Here is an 18,084-nt window from a genome sequence, read left to right as displayed (position 1 = left end):
TCACAAGCACCCCAGCTAGGAACTGAGTAAACCAGCTTCCCAATTTGAAATTTAGGAATTAATCATTTTTCTCCTGGGCTTCAGCAGTAAGGCATCAGGGTGATAACTGATGCCATGCAGGTTTTGTTAATGCACAAATGTTAAAAAGAACAACTGAACAATTACAATTTACCATCCAAACCAATTGGATGAAAATGGTTCTTTTGGCATTGCCAGAGAAGAGGAAGTTAATTTCTTACTCATTGATAATTACAGGAAGCAGTTATGGCTGCAGAATGAAACAAAGGCAACTTTGCAGTTTTATTATGGGAGAGGAAATATTCTTTTTTAGCAAAAAAAAAAAGGGTCATTTATTGATACAATCTAGGAAAAGACATTTACTCCAGTCCTCTTAACTTTTTCAGGCCATAAAGTGCAGAGATGGAGCAGAACATTTTCAGTCAGTGGCCTCTGCTCTTCTCACATCCCACCCACAATTCAAAAGAGGTTAAATGCCTCAGTACTGTGAGATGTACTGAGTGGCAAAGGGAAGATTGAAGGTAACACATTTATTTTCAGCTCTGAAAGTTTCTTTTTGCTTTAAACAGCTGCTCCAGATGAGAAGTTATGGCTAGTAAAAGTGAGCTGTAGAAGAGTTCAGGCTGGGAGGGACATTAAAAGTCATCTGGTTCCAACCCCCTGCCTTGGGCAAGGACACCTTCCTCTAGACTAGGTTGCTCAGAGCCCCATCCAGCCTGGCCTTGAACACTTCCAGGGATGAGGCATCCACAGCTTCTCTGGGCAACTTGTTCTGGTGCCTCAGGTGGTCATAAAAAGCAGCACTTGTAAAATGTATCTGTGGGCATGTGAGGAAATGTCCTCTACATTCCTGGCAAGAGAACTGAACAGTTTATTTCAGAAAAGAGAGGGAATGGCCTTGTCCTGATGAGACCAGGACAGACACGGCAGGCCTGGTGGGGATAGCACGCTGTTGGTAGATGTGGGCAGCAGTGAGCAAAAGGCTGGTCTGACCCCAGCCCTACTCAGTGGCCTCTGTGAACCTGGTGGCCCCATTAGACAGATGATCATTTGAAAAATACTGACTACAGAAAAACAAAAAACTGAAATTTTAGACAATCATAGCAAGACTTCTGGCATGACTGACTAGCAGCTTTACCCACCACTGCCTGCTCTAACTCCCATGGGAATGGGGAATGATTCAACCAAATCATAATCACAAATGACACTCTGCACTCAGTGTTGCATTCACAGTTCTTCAGGGGGTGCACAGAACTCCCGGCCACACTTTAATTTTTTACATCTGGGTCACCCAAAAGATAAAATCTGCACCAAAGATTCTGGCAGTGCTGCAAAGAGACAGAAGGAGCCTTTGTCATTGACAAAAGCAGTGTTTGAGGCAGCCAAGTGGTTTATATTAAGATGCTTAAAATTTTATGTGTTTCTGCTGTGAGGATTCAGGACTGGAACATGAACAAAGCAGTGTTGAGGAAATTTATGTCTTTATAAAAAAAATAAAAATAAAAACCAGAAAATATAGGAAGATATCAAAACAGATCAAAACTCAAAGCTTTTATCAGATCTCCCACAATTTCAGGGTTCAGACATGGCAGAACCTGAATTTGACTGTGTTCAGATTTTAGAAGACCACTGACCTTGTAGGTACCCAGCCAGAATCTGGGAAAACTAATCTGAACTGCCTGAAGTGCTCACCCTCCCTGCCTACCAACAGCAGACAGAAAAAACAGCATCTTAAACAAGACTTTGGATGGGAGACAAGGACAGAATGGTGATAAAACAGAATGAACTACAACAAATACTCCTTACCTAAATCATTGCAGCAACTATTCAATCCTCCAATTCCTTCAGCCAGCAATTGTTACACCAGCTAGTTATTCCCCTCCTGGCAGGAATTCTTCATTTCCCGTTTTGGGGTATGAGTCCCTGATCTCTGAGCTCCAGGCTTCTGCATCATGGGCATTAGCACTCCATGCCCACCCCAGTACTAGTTCTCCTTGTGTCAATGGTTGTTTTGCAAAACCTCCCCTTGCTTGTAGGATTAAGCACATTCCCTGATATCAGCAGAAACATCTTTAACTGAGACTATTTCCTTTCCAAATAACCAAATCTGTTACCACCTCTTTGCTCAGGGCCACTGACCATCCAGGAGTGTTAACGTCTCTGGTGTGTCTATACTAGGAAAAACCACCATAATATCGACATGTCTCTCATTTTAAGATGTAGAAATTTCTCAACTGAAATGCTTCCCAAACATAACAAGACATGATAAGAAATTTGGACCTATTTCAGGCCTTCACTGGGGTGCCTGGTACCCACCTCCCTCTCTTCCTCTGCAGACCAAGAGAGGAATCCTCCCTGGTGACTGCTCTCAGCCTTTTACCCTCATCCAACAGGATAACATCAAACAGATCTGAAAAACAGAGTCTGATTCAGGGCCTATTCTGTTTTGCAAAACTCAGAAGCCACTCCAATACCTCACCATAGAAGTATTTCTATAAACCTTTCCTGGTCAGTACTTTTTACGTACATTTATAATAGAAATAAGGTCTGTACTTCCTCTGAGTTTCAGCATCCTGAAATGCAGCCTCTTACCCCAGTTTCCTATATAACACAATATAGTTGGTGAGATACAGAGCTGAAAGAGACCAAAACAAACACTGTAGAGCTGCCCTGCTGCTAAAGCAATTCTGCCACAGATTTTAAAACAATAGGGAGAAAATCATTTCACTGCTAAAGAAGCACAGAAAAAATAAATTAATGCAGACTGGTATGCTTGAGATACCAGGGGTGTTCCAGAAGGGGAAAATATATAACAGTACGTATTGACATTAGAGCACAAAATAGCCTCTGCAGGAGTAAAGCTCCTAATTAGCTCTCTGTCCATTAGAAGCTGCAGACAATGATTAATTCCTGGTAACACAAATAAGGTCAGAGAAGAAAAGGTGTCACAGACAGGAATGTCATTGTTCGTCATTGCTGGTGTCGCTCTTCCTTTCAGGTGTGCCCCTGGTTACTATGGGAACCCTTTGCTAATTGGAAGCACTTGTAAAAAATGTGACTGCAATGGCAACTCAGACCCAAATCTGATTTTTGAAGACTGTGATGAAGTCACCGGCCAGTGCCGCAACTGCCTGCACCACACCAGCGGGTTCAACTGCGAACGATGCGCTCCGGGCTACTATGGGGACGCCAGATTGGCTAAAAACTGCACAGGTATTGTCTGCAGTCTGGTACAGCAGAGCTGAGCAGCACAGCACGGTCTGTGGATGATCTCCCAGAAACCAGAGATGCCTGAACCCGTTGTCAGATACCTGGGGCTCCGGGAGGCAGGTGATAGGATAATTTGGATGCTTGTTCAGTTGAATCATCCCAGGCACCAGAGAAATATCTCTTTTCATCTCCCATGACCAAGTCTCAGACCCCAGACTCCAACATCTCTAGTGCCTGATCTGGTTTAATGGAGGCATTGTTGTGTTTTCCTGATTCTTGTTTTAAATAAGGTTCTCTAAGAGTTCTTTGGGCAAAGTCCTCACCTTTGTGGTTGTCCACACCATGACCACTCAGGCTGATGGTGCTTAAAGACCTGAAAGTACTTTTTATGGTAACAGGATCATCCTTCCTGTCCTGACCCAATACCCCCTCACTTTCTGCTGTTTTCCACATTGGTGATATATTCTGCATTTCCTACAAGTCTGTGTAATCTTGCTGCTTACTGTATTTTCACACAAGAGGTACTTTCAGGGTGTGATTAAGTGCTACCCAGAGTACTTCAGCTAAACACAGCTGCACAGAGGGGTCGCAAAGTTTTGTCTCCTCTAATATTGTCCTAACTTACATGGAGTTCAATCCAAACAGGGTTTTGACCTCATACCTTTTATCCTTGCTTTGGCTCTGGAAGTGAAGTTTACATCCCCTTTCAAAGCACTTAAGAACAGCCACTGCTAAAGGCAAAATGCAGATGCTCGGAGCAAGGACCTTGGGGCTCCCTCTCAAATTCTTTGGCAGAGGTCCCTCAGGGACCAGAACACAAAGGAGGGAGACAAAGTATTCCTACCTCAGCCTGACTCGAAGGTAAGACAGTTGAAGCACACACTCAGCTTGGACTTCAGAAGTGCTCCAGGGCCTCCAGGTACATAGCTACAGGCCTCAGGGACTTAGCAATGTCTTGATCCTTCTTGCAACTCACTGTGTACTTGGACTTTGTTTTTTACTTCCTTATTATTAAGTGTTTTGGGACACACAGGACGGAGGCTGTGAGGATGCTGTGCAATCACATGCCCTTTGTGCTGCTATCTTCACTTGTAGGGGACCATATATGATGCCATGATGCCACTCCTGGTTCTTTCTGGTTTTATATTCCAGTGACAGCTGGAATTTGAGTGTCCATCTCCAGGATGTAACTCACATCACAAAGTCACATGGTTGAATTCTATTTATGCTGAACAGGAAGAGATAGTGTTCATGCACAGTGATCCCAAAAGCCAAAGCCATGTATCCCAACCAGCTGAAAAGACATCAGCTGTGGGGAACAGCATGCCCCAAAACTCACCTCCTGCCTGGATTTAGGTAGCCAAGATGTTTGTGAAATACAGCATGTCCGTGATTTTGAGGTGTCAAAAAAAAAAAATCTTGTTTATAAACTTCACTGCCTAATTCACCTCACCTGAGATGACTTAAGTGCAGCTGTCCAGGAACGAATGACAGGATCCAGTCTGTGGGTACTGAATTCCATGAGGCAGGAGGAACACATCCAGGGTTTCACCTCTGCAAACCACAGCCCACATCATGCCCTGCCCATGGCCAAACGCTTCAAGCACCCAAGAGTAAGTTTACCAGAAGTCTGAGAGTCACAGGGCATTCAAAGTGTCTGAGCAGGTTATGCAATAAGTGGTTTTGGAAGGCGTCTCTGAAAGTACAGTTTCAAAACTCAAATCAAACTTTCATCACCTCAGTAGAGGTTTTTTTGTTTGCACCCTTAAGGAGGTACACAGGAGTTCTCTATACAGGCTGTTCACACAGACTTCAAATCAGTGTGGTAATTCTCTTCCTTAGCAGATTTCCTTACAGTGTTTCATCTTTGCTAAAAATAAAAAGCTCTTGGGTGCTTGAATACATTGTGAAAGTCACAGCTTTTCTCTTTTCAGAAGTGAATTTAATCTTGAAGTTCACTCTAGCAAATCCTGATTTTGCAGTATTATATTTCAGACAATTACACACTTCTCTCTTTCATCTTCATTTTTGCTGAGCACCACAATTTGCTGTACTTGACAGTACTGTGCAGATTGCAGTGCATCAATACATCCATGATATTCAAACGATTTGTGTGGTTCACAGGGAAAGCTCATCCTTTGTTTGGCCTTGTGGGACAATTAGGAACTATTGCTTAGAATTGATTCTGAAATAAGGCAAATATCTTCTTTAAACTAAAAATAGAGAAACAAAATTATTGTAAGAATCAAGTCAGTCTGCATACATGATTTCCAGAGAGCATCTCAAAGGGTAGATAAAACAAAAAAAGACCACAAAAATTAATAAACAGCTCTATCAATCTATTTTTTTTTTTTCCTTTTGAGTGGAAGACAAAACCTGGGTAGGTGTGAATGGCAGTTTTAAGCTGCTTTTATTTTTTTTTTAACCACATATCCTTTAGCCATAGTTCAGAGCTCTCCACAAATGGCCCTCAGAAACAAAGGTAAGTTTAGAAGCTTCCCCCACCAGCAAACTGTGGTATCATTGAAAGTCTTAATTTCCTACTAAAAATGTGGTTCCTCTTAAACCAGTAGTTGAAAAATGGTCCAGACAGCTTTTGGAATTAATTTGCTATAGGATTTTGTGTAGCAGACTCACAGGTGTTCATTTAAATAAGAAGACAAAATTTTCTTTTCTTGAGCACCAATCTCATTGAAATTTTAACCTTTAAAGTTTAATATTGCTACCTGGTGATAGCCCAGTCCCCATGATATAGGTAAAGAGAAATCTCTACTTTCAACTAATAATTTTCTTTCTTAAGAAAAAAGAAATAATAAATTAAAAGTAATCGTAGATCCAAAAACTGGGAGGCACAGATTGTGATAAGGTCAAAATGCTGACTGCATCAGAGAATTCATGACCAATTTCTGTTCTTACATTAGTACAAAAACTGTACTAAACCTAGTACAAAAACACTAACAGTGTTTTACTAACACTGGTCCTCTTACACAAAATTATTCTCACGTTAGTGCAGGATGTCTTTGAAGTTGTTTTACGTATTTTCTCTTGACAAATCCTTGAATGTGCAATGGGAAATGTAAATAAGGGCAAGTCATAGATAACAGTTAATTGCCTGCAATAAAAAGGCGGTAAAATATTTCGTTATATGAGGTTCTGCTGAAACCATGAATCACAAATCCAAAATAAATTCCAGATAGATTGCTGCTGTTCTTATGTTCTGCTTCTGCTTGAGTTTTTGTTATTGTATTGAAATGTTCCAAGAATCTTTTAATCTTTAAAATAATATATTTTAAAAGGCCAATTAAACCTTGAAAGAGGTTTAGAGATGTTAGATTAAAAATGGGGCTTTTTAAAAAGCCACTTGTGCTGGCAATAAAAATGTTGCTTTCTCAAGTTTGAAAAAATAAAAAACGTCATTTATTCTTCATTGTAAGTGGTAGGAGGTATTTACTTTTTGATATGTTCAAGCTGACAGCGTAACTAGAGTCCACTATCAATTCCTGATAGCTGCAAAGCCTTTTTAGTGACAGCCTGACAGAGTGCTGATAAATTCCACAGGGCAGTGGAGAGATTTGTAACTAATAATTAACTTTAGTTGCCCCGCTTTTCTTAATACATCTCCTAAATGTCACCCTCTCTAGACATTGATGTACAATGGCCCTTCTGGGCAACTCTGGCCTCGCTGACTCATGACCAAGCTTTGAACAAGTAATTTCAGCAGAGGTGTTCTCACTCTTCTCTGGAAACAGAGGTGTTTCCACTTCATATTCCATTTGTTCAAATTTCACCAGTGCAAGAAAAGCCTTTTCCAAGTACTGAAAGGAAAATCAGTCCAAGAAGTTCTTGATATTGGTTTGAATACCCACACACAATCCTAAGTATAATAATTTCACCAGTCTTGGGAGGGGGAGTTGTACATTTTGAAGATTCTTCTTTCAAAAGTCCTTTCTTTTTCCCCAGCATGTAACTGTGGAGGCAGAATGTGCGACAGCCAGACTGGAGAATGCCTCGCAGACAGTCCTGAAGTTTCTACTGACACAGACTGCCCGACCATCAGTAAGAACCTTATCATGAAAACACAAATAATTAATAATGCTCTTATATTTAGAAGCTTACAAACACTAACTTAAAAGCTTGGTACTCCAGTGGGCTCAGGACTTTGACGGTGGTCCCACAGGGCACTTCAGTGTGTGAATATACACAATGTCCTGTTGATTGAGTACTTCAGCATGTTCTCTCACACTTGTCTGAGTACAGGCATATTTCCAACTCTGCGATGCAGACTTCACATTCAGGTCCAAACTGCAGAGCAGTAGGGAAGTATCACCAGAGCCACTTCCATAGACATTGAGACACACTGCCTGAAAAATAATATTCTGGCTCTAAAAACTGTCCTCACAACTTTACCTGTGACATCTTGCATATAATTTATGGTTTTCTAGTTATGGTTTAACTCCATCAACAACACAGCCACTCACTCACTCCAGCAGGAACAGAGAGAGAATCAAAAGGGTAAAAACCAGAAAACTTGTGCACACACTTCTGCAAATAAAGCAAAACAATATATTCATTCACTGCTGCCCATGGGCAGGTGGGCATTCAGCTATCTCCAGGAGAGCAGGACCCCACCACACATATATTTACTTGGGAAGACAAATGCCATCACTCCAAATGTCTCCCACTTCTTCCTCTTCTTCTCCCCACTGTATTTACTGAGCATGATGTCACATGGTCTGGAATATCCCTTTGGTGAGCTGGGGTCATCTGTTCTGGCTATGTCTCCTTCCAGTTTCCAGCACATCCCTTGTCTCATCACCAGCATGTCAGTACAAAAAGCAGAAAGGGTCTTGGCTCTGCGTAAGGCCCGCTCAGCAACAACAAAATCATCTCTACATTATCAACCCTGTGTTCAGCACAAATCCAAAACATGGCCACATATTAGCCACTGAAATTAACTGCAGAAAATTACCCCAGTCAAAGCCAGTACAACATCTAATATAGATTGCTGCTGTTGACAACTTGGCATAGATCCATCAGTCAGTTCCTTGCCCACTATCTCCCATGCTCTAATGATAGGAAGCCTGGGGAGTTTCCAGGAGTACTATGTTGTAGCTATTGGTAACCACATGTACTTTTTAAATGTTAGTGTATTTACACCTGTATAATGCAGAGTGTGTAGCATGCATGGGTTCCTGAACCAACTCCCAAAAAGAGGGGTCATGGGCCTGAAGAGCAACCAGAAAGAAAACATTCAGGACCTGCTAAAATATCAAGCAAAAATGTCTGTAGGAATCTGTGTTTCATATTCACCTAAGTCTCTTGCATTTAGTGTTGGCACCAATGTCACTATAAACAAAGTGGCACTGCAATCATTCAGCAGGAACAAGGATATAGTTCTGCCAAAGCACTTTCCAAGCACATTATAACTGTGGTTTTAGAAGTTGTCCTCGTAACCAAGTAGGTGGCCAAGAGCCCATGTGCTGGACATCCTTATTTCTCATACCACTAATTTTTAAATATCAAGTTTGAGGTTCTGACAAAATGCAGTTGGTTTTTTTTGACCTTCATCTGTTGTCCTTCAGGCCACAAACATGTAGCGCCTAGGGAATAGCCAGGAAATACCTCTCCCTCGCTCCCAGTTGATTACAGAATCCCTGTGTCAGCCTCTTTGAGCAGTTCCATCTGGTGCTGCTCAGCTAGAAATGTCACAACTGTACTGTGGAGGTAACCTTGGAAGTGGGAGGATGAAAGTGAAAGAGAAATTGGTATCCACCAGCAAGCATCAGTGGCAAAGAGAGTGAATGACATGGGTCAAGAGCACTCTTACATGAATTTAAGATATTTGCTGTTAACTGACACAAACACTAAAGAAAAATTATTCTGTCTTATGTTTTTTATCAGGCTGCGATAAATGTATTTGGGATTTGACAGATGACATCCGGTTGTCAGTTCTGACCATTGATGAAAGCAAATCCACTTTACTGAGCATTTCTACTGGTGTTGCAGCTCAAAGGCGTTTGAATGACCTGAACCTCACTACCACTCATCTCCAGGTACAAACATTGATGATATTTCAGTTTTTCTATGTAGTTTGAATCTTTGAATTTCCACTCCATTCCTGTAAATTTCAATCCCTGCCCTCACTAGAGAAGGAGTTTGTTTTCAGATGCACTGACTTTTTTTCCCCACACATAGGAGGCAATGTCCCAAAAGAAGAATCATGCTATGCTTTGGACCATCCAGGTTGATGATGCTGCAGATGAGATGAATGATCTCGTCAGAGAAGCAGAAACACTTGAAGAACAGGTTTGTTTATAGCCTTCTGCCAAAGCTCTGAGGGTTTGCACTTTGTCATATTCACCTGTTGGCATAAGAGGCGAGTACAGAATAGTCCCAGTTGGAAGGGACCTAAAATGATCATCTGGTCCAACTGTCTGAGCAATACAGGACCCACCAAAAGTTAAAGGGCATCGTTCAAATGCATCTTAAATCCTGACAGACAGGGGGCATCAACCAACTCTCTAGGATACCTGTTCCAGTGTTTGACCCCTCTTCATAAAAAAACATTTCTTAACACCTACTCTGGCACTTTAAGTTCACCAAACAAGAGTGGGTGTGCCCTGACAGCTGGAAGAACCTTCTATTTCTATTTTGTAACTTTCTACTTTAAATATGAATTAAAAGAATGACTGAATTATCAAGTCTTCTTCACAGAAAAGGAAGGAGGTAAAAAGTGTGTTGAGTATGGTTGGAGGTTTGTCACCAGTCACAAAATCTTCCCCTCGGGATCTGAGTTCCCACCTCCCCCCTACACAACTTGTTTCATCTGGGATAGATACATTGCCTTTCTAACTTGTTTCATCTGGGATAGATACATTGCCTTTCTCATTCACATTTTAATTTCTAATTAAGTGAAGTAACCAACCCTAAACTAATGCAGATTGACTTTGGGAGCATTTGTACTATATCTATTTTACATGTATGCACTCTTAAAATTAAATTAGTCCTGATTGGACATTTCAAAATATATTTCAAAACTGCCAGTTTAAAAGATTTTTCATGTACCTACTGAGATGGGAGCTTGATCGGCCCTCAAGATATTTTTAATACAATTATAATTATAAATGTTGCATTCACATCCAGCTGCCAGGCTATGAAATTAAGGTTACCAGCTCTCATCTCCCACAACACTTTCATTGCGTCTTAGAAGAATACTGCTGTATGTTAAGAGAAGAAATAGGGTTCAAAATTGCTTATCCTCTGTTTTAAAAAGATAATATTAAAACATCTTTCTGTTGCTGCAATATTTATATATTAGTAAAATACATTACTCTATGTTATTATCGAAGATAGCCACAGCTAGCATAGGACTAGATTATATTTCATGCTTAGCCTACTGCAAAGTGCCAGACCTTGTATTCACTTTACCAATTCCTTCACAAGACAAATTTAAATTATACCTTAAATTAAAACTCAAATATAGGAGCAGGGGGCAAAAAAGCAACACAAGGGGGCAAAAAAGCAACACAAAGGAAAGTGGAAGAGAAAATTTAGGTTTGTCTGTTTTTAATCAACACTTGCTTAGCAGAAAGGGCACATAAGATTTATACAGACTATGCCTGTGTTCAAAAGAGCTTTGATGAAACCAGCTCACACTCACAGCTCCATACCTATGAATATCTGTCAGAGTTCACACGCCTCAGTGTCCCTCTCTGTAGCTGGTGGGCAGACTGATTAAGGCATTTGGTTTTCTATGAATATTTAGTGAGTTTGGATAATAACATTTCATTTGCAGTACTATCTGGGGATTTCTTTCCTCATTCCTCAATTTTACTGTTCCTGAACAAATAAATGCAGCATTTCCTCTGGTCTTTTCTCCCTGGTTACTGCTAATGCCAGTTCCACATCAATACTTGTGGTTGCTTGTAAGGCAGGGAAATAATGACCCCAGACTCTGACAGTGGAAGACCACAATAGTAACTCTGAATATATTGAGCTCTTTGCTATTTCAGGGTACTTTTATCCCAAATGGGTGCTAGGGCATTGCATGAGTTTTGCAGAGACACTCAGCATCTTCTGTTCTGAGCATTTTATGTATACATGCCCACATCTCAGGGGTTGCTGCAGATTCTGATCTAAACCACAAAGGCAGGGTGAACGGACCAGCTTTAGGCAAATCTTCCCACTAAATATAACTCCAGTAACTACCTGTAACTCCCAAAGTCTGCATGGGATGAGTTTTGAGTAAAACAGCACATAGCTTGATCCTGAATATTTGGAAGATGGGAACCAGGAACATTTATACTAACCCTTATACTTGTTTTATCAGTCTGGTAACGCTTACAATTTGTTTTATCATTCTGCCCATCCCTTTTAGTGGTGCTGTCTTCAAATACCACCTGGGGCTTCCACAACCCTAAGTAAGGGAACACAATGCAGAGTGCAGCCCCCAGCACAATGCAGTACAGGACCATGTCGGTTCTCTTCAGAGTATTTTCAATCCTCAGGCTTTTTCTTTTCTTTAACAAGTTGCAGAGCAGGGGACCTCACCTGAGGGAGACACAGGTCTAAAAAGAGTTGGGTGCTTGACACCTTTTTCCTCATTCTATTTGCTTACTCAGGAAATGCCATACCCAGCAACAAAATGAGCCCGCCCCACTGAATGCCTAGGAGACTCAGCAGATAGAGTTTTACGACTGTACATAATTTACGTAAATTTTATTGCAGCAAATGATGGATAAATATGAGACAGGATTTAATCTCTCGCTTTGCAATTCTGAAAACACTGACAAGACTGATCTTCACTTTGAACACCTTTAATACTACTTTATATGATAAAAAGGACTTCCACGTGCTCACCAGGAGAAAGCAAAATGTGTGTTTATACTGCTCATCCTCACATCTGAAAAGAAATCTAATGTTTACCTCTCATGGTTTATTCATAGGGAAATGAAGCATCCAGCAAAGGCCGAGTGGTACAGAAGGAAACCACGGAGATCAATAACCGTGCTTCTCAGCTTGTGCAGCAGCTCAATGATATAAGAGATAACATTGAAGGTAAACAGATTCATTTCTGGTTCATCTCAGTGTCAAGAATGTATTAATGAAACCTTCATGTATTAATGGATCATCAAGAATTTTTACTGTCCTATATATCAAAGGAAATTTTTCTGATATATAGGACAACATGTAATTTATGGCAACAGTGAACACCTTCTCAAGCACAACTGTACTCAAAAAAGATTTCCTAGTCAGAGATAATCATCTTCATCTGGAATATCTATGACATACCATTATTATCTTGAAATATAAAAATGAGATTAAACCAACTGCAGCCTCTTCTTCAGTACCTGCAGAAAGCAATGAAATCAATGTACTCAAAAACACCCCTGTCCCCTGTACACCTGCGACATGAAAGCCTCCATCCTGCTGCAGAACAGATTTCCCCCAATCTTCAGCAAAGCCAACAGTAGGCAAAAGCTCTCTATGGCACCACAGTAGAAATGCTGACTGGTAGCTGAGGTTAAACAGCCCTTTTCCAATTGAAAATATTTGATTAATAGACCTGATCACTTCTATCTTGGCAGTTATTGCAAGTCATCTGGCAGCTTGTGTAAGGAAGAGTGGTTACATATCAACTGTTATCCTTGCTTATCCTTAACTCCATGGGTGCTCCATTACTTTCTCTCAGAAAACACAGTTAATGCATCCCATCACAAAAAAGAGCCAGGCTAAGACCATATATTATGTTTTATTTGTACTGTCTTTTTACACCTCTGATGCTGAAAAACCATTGACTGTCTGGCCATCTATCACATTTCATTTCTACAATTTTTGAGTAAAAGTGTCAGCATGAGCCTCACTGACATCCCTACCAATCATGGTTGATGTCTGTGGATCATCCTTTTGTATCATTAATTGGTTTGGAGCAGGACAGGAACCACATAAGGCAGACATGCATCTAATTTGGCACACAAATAGCACAATCACGTTAAGCTGTTATAGAAGAAACAATGTCCATGGCTGTGAATAGGATGAAAACAGTTGGAAATAAGTAGGTGAAAATTATTTCCACCATGCTCAAAACTGTTCTTCTACAGATGCATCACCCATGTGCACACACACGTGCCAGCATAAGGAAAAAGAAATCCATTGTCATCATCAGTTTCTGCTCAGTAAGAGGCTTTAAAGCCTCACTAATGAGCTCAGGGCCCAGCAAGAGCAGGCACACAGACACTCTGCCAAAGAATCAGTGGTGCCACAATTGCACACCTATTTTTTATAAAAAATCTTCCATAACAATAATAATGCTGGTTTTGCAAACTTTGTTTACTCACAAAGCTAGTGACAAGCACTAGCCAAAGGCACACACATCAGAGGACATAGAAGAGGAGGTGATTGGTATTCAAGGCCAGGGAGTGAGAAGTGAGTAAACTTTGTAATGATTACACTGGGAATGGGTAAACTCAATTTCAGCTGCAGGGTTACAACAATGCTTTTTGAACTGAGACCAAAACCTTAAAATAGTATCTATCTCCAAACCAGTTAGGCAGCATCATTATATGATATGTTAAGCCATATGTTACCTCCTTAGGGTGCCTCAAACTTCTGCAGATGGAAAACGAGGTTACTTCAGTCTCCTTAGCATTGTTATTGTTTTATAAACAGCAGCACTTAAAAACCATGATCCTAGATGAAAGCCCCAGCCTGCTACATGCCACAGAATCCAAAATAAAATTATTATCCCAACCTATAAGAAATGTCAAGCTAAATAATGCACACAACCCACATCTGCTTAATCCAATCCTCTTCTGATGCGACCTCCATATGTGTCAGAAAGTGTGATTCACAGGTTTAATATTAAGATTGGATTAAACATAATAATTACCTATTATGGAGTTGAAGATAATTAAAACTCTGTTTTGCCATCAGTATCACCACAATTCACAAAAGTAAAAGTAGTCCACAGTATTTATTTCTCTGTAGTCATACTGAATCAACCATCTGTTCCCGTTTCCCCCTAGAAATCAGCAGCAAGTCAAAATACTATGCAATTCAACAAGAGCTGAGCCCTGAAGAAATTGCCCAGAAGCGGAGTGTGGCTGAGGAGATGCTGGAGGAGATCAAACGTCGAAAGCCTTTCACTAATCAGAAGCAACTTGCAGATGAGGAGGAAAATGCAGCAGAGGAGTGTGAGTTTTAAGTCAGTTTTCCTTTCAGCCACGTGCTGATGCTCAGCTGGCAGGTGTTGGGCAGTTCAGGGTGTACTGCTGAGCCCCTGGGGAGGACCAGCAGGCACTTGGCAAGCACTAGCTGGTGTGCTGGAGATGCTGCTGCTCCCAAATTCCTGCCCCAAGTCCCTGCTGGTGCTTGGTGCTCCTCACAGCAGAATGGGGAGGAAAAGGTCTGTGTGTCTGTGTGTGCCTGTGCACTGCAGCACTTCAACAACAGCTGCTTAGGAAGGTTCATGGCAGGGCTGGCATTGCTCATGAGAACATCTTCCCCCCTGCCAGCTCTGCTATGGGGACAGCAAATGCCAGCAGAGAGAAAAAAAGCTGCTAGCATGGGGAAAAGTGGCAGCCTAATTCTCACAGCTTAGTGAACATGAGTCAGAACATGAGGCATAATGACTGTCTTCTCCAGAACAGGCTGCCTAGGTTTAACAATGAAAAACAAATGAAAAGCAGGCAAAGACAGACCTAGTTTCTTTTCATAAAATATATTTCAGAGGGGGAAGTAATAGGATTAAAATGAAATAGTAAAATTAGAGGCATCTTTCCTTCTCAAAAGAGAAGGGAAAATTAAAATCTAGGTATATTATCCCTCAAGCGAGCTTTACAAAATGTATTTTACTGTTGCCTGAGTAACAGCAAAGAAACTGCTGTAAAGGTAAGTTCTGTCAGAAATGCAAGCTTTGGATTTATTTGCCTCTTGTTTTTCTCCCAGTGCTACAGCAAATTGAAGCATTTCATGAGAAGCACAATGACACCAGATCCCTAGTAACTGATGTGCTGGAGCAGCTCAGTGAACAGGATGTGAAGCTGTCAGACCTGGAGGAGGCATTAGGCGAGGCGCTCGACTATGTTACACAAACGGAGGATATAAACAGGAAAAACACAGCCAGGCTCCAAAGGCAGGAGGTACTGTGCACCACATTTATCATAAGTGTTGACTGTGAACACTCCATCTCTGCCACTGCTTCAAACAGTAGATTGCACACAATTTAGATTCAGGAATCATCACACTAAAAAAGAATTTCTTGGACCACTCAGCAAGATGAGTTTGACTCTTCTGTTCTAAGGAATAGCTTGTGGAAGTGCAAAGTACTATTATCTATTTGTGGAGTGGCAATAAATGAAAAAAATGAGAAGTTTCGGCACAGACTAGAAAGGCATGTTACAGTAAAACTCAAGAAGCTTGAAATTTCAGGTAGCATGGCTGCTGCAAATATTGTGGTGGGATTACTTCAATCAGTTGTGTCCTGACTTATAATGTGGGAGGGCCTCATGTTCACAAAACTAATTCTGTTCTAAGAAAACAATAACTTATAAAGACTCTGCACTGCATTCGTGCCCTGGGCTGAATGCATTCATACTGTCTGATCCAAACTGCCTCTGAACCACTGTATTAAATTGCATCCCCAATTTTTCAAGAGGATTTGACAGTTGCCCTTGAATCTTCAAGCCCAAATCCATTGTCTAACTGCTCCACAATAGGTACCTTGAAATTGGGATTCCTACTTGCTAGGTGAACTTGCTACCTTAGGTATAAGGCTACAACAGTTTTCCCCTGTGTCCTGTCCAAATGAACAGTTTCAGGGTTTTGAACAAAGTAAAGCTTCCACTCTGGAAGACAGCTCAGAGGTGACCTGTCCCCTTCTCTTCAGAGCAGTTCTGTGATTCTTTCCCTGTTTTCATAAATTTCTTTTAAGGAATTCAAAACCTGAATAACCCACCTAAAACTTCTCATTTATTTTTTCAACAAGGAAAAAAATTACAAAGAGAACAATTTGGGGCCATTCAAACCAAACTGTTTTCATTTCAATGGCTGAAATTGTTTGTATTCTGGAGGAGAGGGCGTTAGTGAGCAATTTTGTGATTTGAAGAATGATCCCACTAATTCAGACCAACCCCTGTGTTTCATAGCATCAGTGGCAGAGTTTTGAGTTCTTGAAATTTGCAGTGCTAGAAGTTCACGCTGCTATGGAAGGTCTAAGAATTCAATAGAGAAATCAGGTGTGCTCCTCTAGTGAATCCTTCCACAAGAGCTTGAGATCCTTAAGTACAAAGCCACTTCTGTTGTTCCATTGTTCCATAATTCCGATGGCAAACTGCAGCTTGTCTCAGAGTTAGGAAGCAAAGCCTGATGTGTGTAGTTGTATTTGCTCACTGTTCCTAGCCATTTGGATCTCCATTATTCCTCACAATGAAGGCAAATTCTGTACAAAAGAGATTGTTCACATTGGCTTTACTACTGACAAGGAAAAGAGATCTCTATACTGTAGATTTAAAAAAACTCCAGAAAAATATAGTCTTCAGATGACTATGAAAAATCCATGTTTAATTTGTGTCTGCTGTGCACCGAATACTGCTTCATTCCAATAGCTTCTGAGGCTGTAACATAAAATGAAATTAATATTTTTTTTAATCACCCAACATTTCTTTCACAAAACAAGCAAACAAAAAGTAATTCACATCATAATATGTAGCAATTAGACCTGTCTTGGAAAATCAGACTTCTGATATGTCTAAAATCTATTTAGCTCACCACTATCTTTTAATTAACTCCAGCACATTTAATGAAAATTATGAGCACATCAAAGCACAAACGGTATTGGATGTGATTTATGTTTTGAGGTTTCTTTTTAGAAACAACACGAGAAGACAAAAGAGCAAATGGATGAAGTGAACAGTATTCTGCTCAGTGCCACAACTATTTTGGAAGGACCACAAAAGGTCAATTCTGAGTTAAGTGAAGTAATAAAGGTAAGTGCCTCAGTGACTTGTTTAAACAATACGTCCTGATTTTTTGAAGCCATATGTTTAGATCACTAATGGAAAAACTCTTTTTCTTTATATTGCTTCAGTGAAATACTAGCTAATATTCCCTGAAAAAGTTTTCCTGGATAAAAAGCTCTATTATCACAATTAACTGCCTTAAAAAAATAATTCTAGTATAAGGGCATGTTACTGTAGGCAAAGCTTAATGAAAGATTCTGCTGTATACTTCTCAATTATTTCATTACAGGCAGCTGCCAAAAGATGTTCTGGTAAAAGACTGCATTACGTGCTTAATTCCTTTCCTAGTGCCTATGAGTGAGCATGGAAGAACACTAAAGATCCCAGATATCAGCAACAGAACCAGGCAGTGTGTCAAACATATGCAACCAGACTGTCGTATAGAAATCCTTTTCTGGAACTAGTAGCCAGTGTTTTGAATCACACATGGTGCTGAAGGAAATTTTTATAAATTTTAGGGGTTTGGCTTTTCTATGAGAAGACGAAGGAAATAAAACTGGGAATTTTCTAACTAAAATATTTACCAAAGCTGCTTTCTTCCTTCATGACTTATTTTAAAATTTTGAAATAATTGAAGAAAAAATAAAGTTTTCCATGAGCATTCATTTTGGTCACAGTTGCCTACTTCTTGACACAAAAACATTTATCAAAAGTCATTAATTTTTCTTTGAAAAACTAATTTGAGAAAACAGGAAGATAACTTACTTTGCAACCATCCCTGTGTTGAAGCAGTACGTTGGGGTTTTTCTCTGGTGTTTTGTGCGAAACAAATTGCTGCAGTTTATTATTTTGGGTTCCCCACTGAGGATGTTCACACTGCAGGGAAGGAAGTATGACA

The 18,084-nt window shown here is 40.4% G+C and overlaps 1 protein-coding gene across 1 annotated transcript in view; it reads left to right on the top strand.

Moving 5' to 3' along the window:
• LAMA4 (laminin subunit alpha 4) overlaps window positions 1-18,084 on the top strand; it is a 99,381-nt gene that overhangs the window by 38,092 nt on the left and 43,205 nt on the right. Inside the window, exons 5-12 of the mRNA XM_038131716.1 lie at window positions 3,017-3,231; window positions 7,189-7,284; window positions 9,130-9,281; window positions 9,424-9,534; window positions 12,174-12,285; window positions 14,253-14,420; window positions 15,175-15,368; window positions 17,097-17,213. Coding sequence (XP_037987644.1) covers window positions 3,017-3,231; window positions 7,189-7,284; window positions 9,130-9,281; window positions 9,424-9,534; window positions 12,174-12,285; window positions 14,253-14,420; window positions 15,175-15,368; window positions 17,097-17,213 — 1,165 coding nt within the window. The remainder of the gene's footprint in view (window positions 1-3,016; window positions 3,232-7,188; window positions 7,285-9,129; window positions 9,282-9,423; window positions 9,535-12,173; window positions 12,286-14,252; window positions 14,421-15,174; window positions 15,369-17,096; window positions 17,214-18,084) is intronic.

This window comes from Motacilla alba, chromosome 3, assembly GCF_015832195.1.
Source record: "Motacilla alba alba isolate MOTALB_02 chromosome 3, Motacilla_alba_V1.0_pri, whole genome shotgun sequence".
Taxonomy (NCBI): domain Eukaryota; kingdom Metazoa; phylum Chordata; class Aves; order Passeriformes; family Motacillidae; genus Motacilla; species Motacilla alba.
This window is presented reverse-complemented; position numbering and strand designations above follow the sequence as displayed.